The following is an 8,046-nucleotide window of genomic DNA, read 5'->3' as shown; positions in this document are numbered from 1 at the left end:
GCGTGACCCCAGCGATCTGCCACTGGCCAGGCCCCCAACTGGCTCTCCCTTGGGAGATCCCCCGGCACTGGCGGGAACTGCTGCCCGTCAGCCAGCAGTCACGCCCCCAACAGGCCCACCCGCCAGGGATGAGCAACCGGAGATCCCACAGCAGGAAAGGGGGGCATGTGGCCAGCTTCTGTGCGCGCCTGCCGGTGGGATCTCCGTGGAGATCACGGAGCAGGAAAGGGCGGCCTGCAGCCAGCCCCTGTGTGCACCTGCCCATGGGATTTCCCCAGCGAACACGGAGCAGGATAGGGTGGCCTGCAGCCAGCCCCTGTGTGCGCCTGCCCGTGGGATCTCAATGGCGAACATGGAGCAGGATAGGGCGGCCTGCAGCCAGCCCCTGTGTGCGCCTGCCTGTGGGATCGCCCCAGAGATCATGGATCAGGAAAGGGCGGCCTCTAGCCAGCCCCTGTGTGCGCCTGCCCCTGAGTCACTGCTGAGATCCCCGAGCCGAAAAGAGTGGCCTCTAGCCAGCCCCTCTGTGCGCCTGCCCGTGGAATCGCCCCAGAGATCATGGAGCAGGAAAGGGCGGCCTCTAGCGAGCCCCCATGTGTGCCAGCCCCTGGGTCGCTGCAGGGATCACAAAGCAGGAAAGGGCGGCCTGCAGCCAGCCCCCCTGTGCGCCTGTCCCTGGGTAGCCCTGGGGATCCCACAGCAGGAAAGGGCGCCCCACCCTGGCCGCAGCTCAAGGGAAAGTACAACATGCAGTGGAGGCCAGGAGCCTGAGAGATCAACAGAGAGGGGTGCCTGCTCGAAGCCTTCAGGGTGTGGCTGGGGGTAGGCCCCCAGCAGACACACACACACACACACACACACAAACACACACACACACACACACACACAAACACACACACACACACGGGGACGGCTGCACCGAGCCTCTGCTGCCAGACTGTGGCCATCAGTAGGACATCCACTGAGGGCTCCCAGACTGAGGGGCAGGCGTGGTTGAGGGAACCCCATCCCCCAGTGCACGAATTTCGTGCACCGGGCCTCTAGTATATATATATTGGAGAGAGAGAGAGAGAGAGAGAGAGAGAGAGAGAGAGAGAGAGAATGGGAGAGGGAGAGACAGAGAGAAACATCAATGTGACACAGACACATCGATTGGTTACCTCCCACATGGGCATGACCAGGACCAGAGATCGAACCTGCAACCAAGGCAAGTGCCCTTGACTGTAATTGACCCGGGACCCTTCAAAACACAGGCTGATGCTCTATCCACTGAGCCGTACCGGCTAGGGCTCAAATGTAATACTTGATTTGGCAAAGAGTTCAAACAAATTTGGTTTGGACACTTGTCAATTCAATTTTGGATTACACTATGGACATGTCAGTCATTAGCCTAAATTATCACTTGTTTACCACTTGTTTTTAAAACGTAAAGAGTAAGACAGGTCAAATGTAAATATACTTGCCCTTTAACCACAATAAATTTAGTGCGATCACAGCCAACAGCTATTTGGAACACCTAAAATGAAGCAATTTAGTTGGTAAGTTCAGTGGTTCTGACCCACACATTTCTATAGCTAAAAGCAATTCCATTTCAAATTAGAAACAATAACCTTTTAAGTGTATTTCCTACTTCTTCTTTGATCACTTTTTAAAAATACATATATTTTTATTGATTTCAGAGAGGAAGGGAGAGGGGAAGAGAGAGATAGAAACATCAATGATGAGAGAAAATCATTGATCGGCTGCCTCCTGCAATGCCCTCTACTGGGGATGGAGCCTGCAACCTGGGCATGTGCCCTGACTGGGAATCGAACTGTGACCTCCTGGTTCATAGGTCGAAGCTCAATCATTGAACCACACTGGCCTGGCTATGCATTATTTTTTAAAATTTATTTTTCAATTGCACTTGATATACAATACTATATTAGTTTCAGGTGTACAACATAGTGATTAGATATTTATACACCTTATGTTGTCCCCCAATAAGTTCTAGTACCCATCTCACATCATACATTGTTATTACAATATTATTGACTATATTCCCTATGCTGTACTTTAAATCCCCGTGACTATAACTAGAAATTTGTACCCATGTATTATGGAAGTAAACTGCTGCACTGTACCTCCCGTGGCTATTTTTATAACTGGAAACTTGTATCTATGCACTATTGAAATAAGCTTTTTTAAACCTTTTACCTGTGTCACTTACCTTTGGGGGTATTGGACATGCTTTTGAATATTCACTAGGCCTGACCTGCATAAGCATAAGACCCGTGTTCTGGTATCTAGGAGAAACAACACATACCGGTGAGTATAGACTCACAGGGAGGTAGACATTGCAGGAAGCCACCCACTGTCTTCACTATCAGAGAAGTGTAAACACGGATCCCAGAACGCTGGGGAACCTTGAGCCCCTGGCAAGAGCCAGAGCTATGCACCGATTGTCTAGTCCAGACAATGGGGGCTCAAGCTATTTCCTGACCAAATAGTCTGAGAGTACATCTTTCTAATATCTACTGCCCTTTAAGATAGTCTGTCTGTTACCACAATTACCTGCCTAAGAACTAGATGTGTATCCAACATTAAGTAAAAGGCTGGCGAGGCCTGGGCACCGGTAGAAGTCCTTTCCCTTGCAGTGGGCTTTCCGCCTGGCCCCCAATATTTCCAAATTATTATTTCTTGTCTTGTCTCTTTTATTTGCATGCGGCCCCTTCTCCAGATCCCGAACCCTGCACCACGTGGGACGTGGGTCTTCACAGACATAACTCTGCTTCTCTGTAGAGCAGATGAGAGCCCCATGTACCTGCTGTGCCTGACCCCTCCTGAGAAATGCTGGAGGTCTGAGGGGTGGGGTGACTACCTGTGCCCTGCTTGTGCTGAGGGCATCGCCATCAGACCTGAAAGTCACTCCCACCTCATGGTATTCCTTCTGGCCAGCACAGGGTTGACACAATGGGAACAGAAATGAGCATCTGTCAGCATTTCAACCCCCCTAATTCACTAACACCCTCAGTGCCTGGAGGGCGGAGGTCTGCTGCTTCCTGACCCTATTACAGGTTGCAGCCACCACAGTGGTTCCTTCTCGAGCCTCTAAAGATGTTCCCTCCTACTGATGACACCTCTGGAGCAATGAAGACTAAGTTATGAAATTAGTTTCCTGAAGAACATTATGCTGCACAATATGATCTGACTGGAATGGAAAGGGAGATCAGACACAATGCCTTTCTACCTTATGAAATGCTCGTAAGTCATTTGTGCTCGGGCAAAACAGGACTCAAAATCACAGGAGAAATTGAGAAGGCTTTACTCAACTGCCACCCCCACCCCTTTACCCCTGCCCTGCCTTTGCTAAGGTTATTACTTTTGGAAAGAACTGGGGGAAAACAAATACAAACTAACTAACCATAAGCAAATGTTGTTTTTCTTCCAATATTTATTCCATTTTTTAAAAAAATATATACTTTATTGATTTTTTACAGAGAGGAAGGGAGAGGGATAGGGAGTTAGAAACATCGATGAGAGAGAAACATCGATTAGCTGCCTCCTGCGCACTCTCCACTGGGGATGTGCCCACAACCAAGGTACATGCCCTTGACTGGAATCGAACCCGGGACCCTTGAATCCGCAGGCTGACGCTCTATCCACTGAGCCAAACTGGTCAGGGCTATTTATTACATTTTAATATTTGTTTAGTTCTATAATTGATATAAAATATAGTAAGTGCCTCTTTCTCTCCCAATTTTTTTTTTTTAGGAGGCAACCAAAATTTTTGGTGGCCTAAAATAAAGAAATAAAATAAATAAATAAAATGTAGTAAGTAAATGAGGATACAAATAGCTCGTTTTCATATTTTTAAATCAGTGTACTATATTTCACCAATTCTAATATTCATATTTTCCTCATTTAACACTTTTTAAATCAGGAAGCATCTTATAATTAAATATAACTATGCCAATTATGGCCTTTTTTTCAATTGGAGGGCATCTTTGATTTGATAAATTTAGCATATAGTATAGATCTGTAAAGGACACTAAAGTAAATATATTATCTTCAATTTCCCCCAGTTTTTCTTATGGGCACAATTTTTTCCTATCATGGCTGATTTCAAAGCTTTTAGTGTTTTTTTCCTCAAGTCTCAGTATCCTGGATAGTTTGATATGTATTCTACAGCAACAGAATTCTAAGTAAATATCCACCTAACCCAAAATAACCAAACAGTCTAACCCACAACATTAGAAGAATGAGAAATGGTGGTGGGTGAGGGGAAAGGGATGGCTATCATGTCTAGAGTAGCATTTTCCTCCCTATCCTTCCTGGACACACTCCACCACTTCTTTGTTTTATTTTCTCAGTAGTACTTATAACTATTTGGCATTATCTTGTTTACTTATTTGAGCACTTCTTCCACTAGGGATCTGTCCATGACAGCAGTGCTTCCTTCTTCTTGTTCATTAGGTATTTTACACACCTAAAACATGCCTGGCATTGAGTGAACTTCTTCCCAGAAAAACAATGCTATTTTTTGAGAAAATATTTTGAGTCAGGACAATGATCTATACTAATAAAAGGGTAATATGCTAATTAGACCAGACATCCTTCCGGACAAAGCCATGGTGCCGGGGGCCAAGGCAGAGGCGGTTAGAGGCGATCAGGCTGGCAGGGGAGAGCAGTTAGGGGTGACCAGACCGGCAGGGGAGAGCGGTTAGGAGTGACCAGGCCAGCAGGCAGAGTGCTTAGGGGTGATCAGGCAGACAGGCAGGTGAGTGGTTAGGAGCCAGCGGTCCTGAATTGTGAGAGAGATGTCTGACTGCCAGTTTAGGACATCCCCCGAGGGGTCCCGGATTGGAGAGGGTGCAGGCCAGGCTGAGGGACCCCCCGCCCCTTGTGCAGGAATTTTGTGCACCAGGCCTCCAGTAAACATATAAATGCCTTAAGACACAATTCCAAGTTGGTTGTCTTCCTCCAGAAATTAAGTGCTTAGGTGCTACCTTATTCCAGGAGTCAAAGATGGGTTTTTATCTGATTCTACTCCTGTTGAAGACTTTTGGGAACATTAGCATTCTAGTTTTTGCTTAAGGATAGTATGTAAAGACTTTGGAATGGGAATGAAGGGTAAACATGCTTGAAAAGTACTGAATCAAGAAATAGCACCCCCTTTTTTTTTTGCATCTTCAATTGGATGCAACCTTCCAATAAGTCATTGTTTCCCTTTAGCCACAAGGAATCTTCTACATTTTTACACACAATACCGATTTCACATCTATCCAGACACTTCAAGGAATTTCCAATCTGGATATTTAAAAGGATATGAGGCCATTTAAATAAAAGGATAGCCACAAATCGAGAACCCCAATAGCGTATTTAGCATGAGTAGGGTCTTCTAAAAGTCATACTCACTGCTTCTTGTAGTAATCATCCACTGCCTCATAATTTACAGTCTGAAAAAATGTTAGGAGCTGAAAAAGAAAGTAAAAAAGTTTTTGTAAAGCAGGAAAATTGGGGATGGGGAAAATGGATACTTTCAAGACAGATTTAAATCTTTCTTTAGGTGGGAAAAATAATACATTTAGCGTTCTTAAATTTTTCTTTACTATCTTAGAAACTCCAGCTATGTACACATTAGATTCACTATGTTACATTTTCCTTTTAATTTTATGTTAACATAGTCTTTTTATTTCTATTGCTTCTCTCTCCCTCTTCATTTGACTTTTGTCATTACAATCTTAGTTTTATTTATATCGTGAGCATAGACTTTTCACTTTTCTGTTTTTTGCTAACCTTGTTTCTGGACCATTTTATTTTTTCCCTGATGGTTTTAAGTGATTACAGATATCATCTTGTCTGTAATTTCTGAGACTCTGAGGAATTATTTGCCTGAACCTTTCCTCTGTAGTTTTTGAGTCATTTAAAAGAAATGTCCATTTGCTATTTGCATAAGTTCTTGCTATTTGATTCCATGTTTCATCTTAATTTTCAGTATTTCAAAAGGTTGCTATATTCTAAGGTACAGTCATTTACAGAACATATATGATATTAGAGGAAGAAAATGATAAGCCTCACATTTTTAAAGTATGGTAATTACATTCCTAGATCCTTAAACTTTTTTTTCTTATACTTTTATATGTATTTATATATAAACACACACACACACACACACAGACAGTAGTTTCTTTCCTTGAACATGGAACTTGATTTATTTTTCATGTAATGACTTTCACAACCTTCAACTTTATCACAAAAGATTTTAGATTTGCCCTAACCGGTTTGGCTCAGTGGATAGAGCGTTGACCTGCGGACTCAAAGGTCCCAGGTTCGATTCTGCTCAATGGCATGTACCTGGGTTGTGGGTACATCCCCAGTAGGGAGTGTGCAGGAGGCAACTGATCAATGTATCTCTCTCATCCATGTTTCTAACTCTCTATCCCGCTCCTTTCCTCTCTGTAAAAAATCAATAAAATATATATTTTAAAAAACATGTATGTTTCTCAACATGTTCCAAGCTAAACCTAGAAGGGAAGTCTGTTTCAAAGAATATTAACATTATGCTTTTACATTTACTAAAATCAAAGGGCATTTTAAAATAAAAACTTACCAGGGTTTTAGTGCAGAATCCTGAAGCAATTTCATAGTTAACACTGTATTTCTCTTTTAATAGTTTTGGGCCATAAGGTTCCACAATAATATACAAACCATTATTTTCTGGGTAGACTATTTGAGCCCAACCTGACAGGTTCTCTCCTTTGTCCAAGATGTAAAAAACATGATAAATATTAGTATGAAATGTCACAAAGGGACATTTTTCTTTTGTTTTGAAAGTTATACTTTGTACTTCCAGACTTGTGGGATATTCCTGTACATATAGTGTGCCATTTCCCAAAACATGTACAAAATTTATTTCATTAAATAAATTCCAGAAAAGTGCTGATTTTGTTAAAGTGTTTGTCCATAAAGGTAACTTCACTGCATCTCTAATATTAATCTTGGAATGAAACAAGATATTATTTTCCATTTTTACCAAGATATTTCCAAAGTAATCTGGAAAAAAAGAGAGAGAAGTTTATTATTCTAAGTAACCATAAATCCATGCTCTTTTATTTAAGTGGACTTTTAACCAAAATAATCTTGTTTATAATGACTGAGTATTTATGTACTTTGAGAAAATTAGGGTGTGCAGGCACAAACCTGCAACATCACACAATAACTTCTCTTCCACTTCACAGTACAGGTTTTTCCTGAACACCTTTCTGCTTGCATTCACTATATCACGTATATATCACATCATTTATAGAGAAAAAAAGAGCTTACTAATGTGTATTAAATAATGAGAATGAGCAGGACAAGAATGGCATTATTAGGAAGCATTGTATTATAGACTAAATTATGTCCCCCTCTCAAATGCACAGGTTGAAGTCTTAACTCCCATTGTGACTGTATTTGGAGATAAGAGTCTTTAAGGAACCGGGCAGAAACACACACACACACAAAAGAGTCTTTAAGGAGGTTATTTAGATTAAATGATAAGAGTGGGGTTCTACTCCTATATGACTGGTGTCCTCATAAGAGAAGGAAAGGCACCAGATGTCTCTCTCCCTCTCCCCCAGCTCTTTCCCTGCATGCACACAGAGGAAAGGCCATATGAGGACACAGTGGGAAGGTGGCTGCCATCTCCAATCCAGGAAGAGTCCTCATCAGAAACCACCTTGATGACACCTTGATCTTGGACTTCTAGCCTCCAGAAGCACGAGAAAATAGATTTCTATTGTTTAAGCCACCTACTCTGTGGTATTTGGGTATGTCAGTCCTAGCAGAATATAATAGGGATGAAGAATGGGGGTGGGGCTGGCACTTCTTCATGTTCACTCTGTAAATAATAACAAGTTTTCTTCCCTTAATAGAATATTATGTTTAACTCTTAGAGGTTCATAGTAAGTCTCTTAACCTCTTTGGTTCTATAGCTTTATCTGTAAAACGAAGAGTTAGTTGATTTCATAGCTTTCTTTTCAGATACAACATTCTTTTTTTTTTTTTTTTTTTTTAATTTTTTTT

At 42.2% G+C, this 8,046-nt stretch overlaps 1 protein-coding gene across 2 annotated transcripts in view; it reads right to left on the bottom strand.

Annotated features, from left to right (window-relative positions):
* Nucleotides 1–8,046, bottom strand: part of LOC102245965 (chromosome unknown open reading frame, human C1orf101) — an 86,716-nt gene that overhangs the window by 40,435 nt on the left and 38,235 nt on the right. For both annotated transcript variants that reach the window (XM_014528249.1, XM_005880146.2), the window contains 4 exons: nt 6,593–7,035; nt 5,398–5,456; nt 2,210–2,285; nt 1,464–1,516 (listed from right to left, as the gene is read on the bottom strand). In XM_014528249.1, coding sequence (XP_014383735.1) covers nt 1,464–1,516; nt 2,210–2,285; nt 5,398–5,456; nt 6,593–7,035 — 631 coding nt within the window. The remainder of the gene's footprint in view (nt 1–1,463; nt 1,517–2,209; nt 2,286–5,397; nt 5,457–6,592; nt 7,036–8,046) is intronic.

Source organism: Myotis brandtii, unplaced genomic scaffold (assembly GCF_000412655.1).
Source record: "Myotis brandtii unplaced genomic scaffold, ASM41265v1 scaffold627, whole genome shotgun sequence".
Classification (NCBI taxonomy): domain Eukaryota; kingdom Metazoa; phylum Chordata; class Mammalia; order Chiroptera; family Vespertilionidae; genus Myotis; species Myotis brandtii.
Note: the sequence above shows the minus strand (reverse complement) of the source record. Positions and strands in the feature narration are given on the sequence as shown.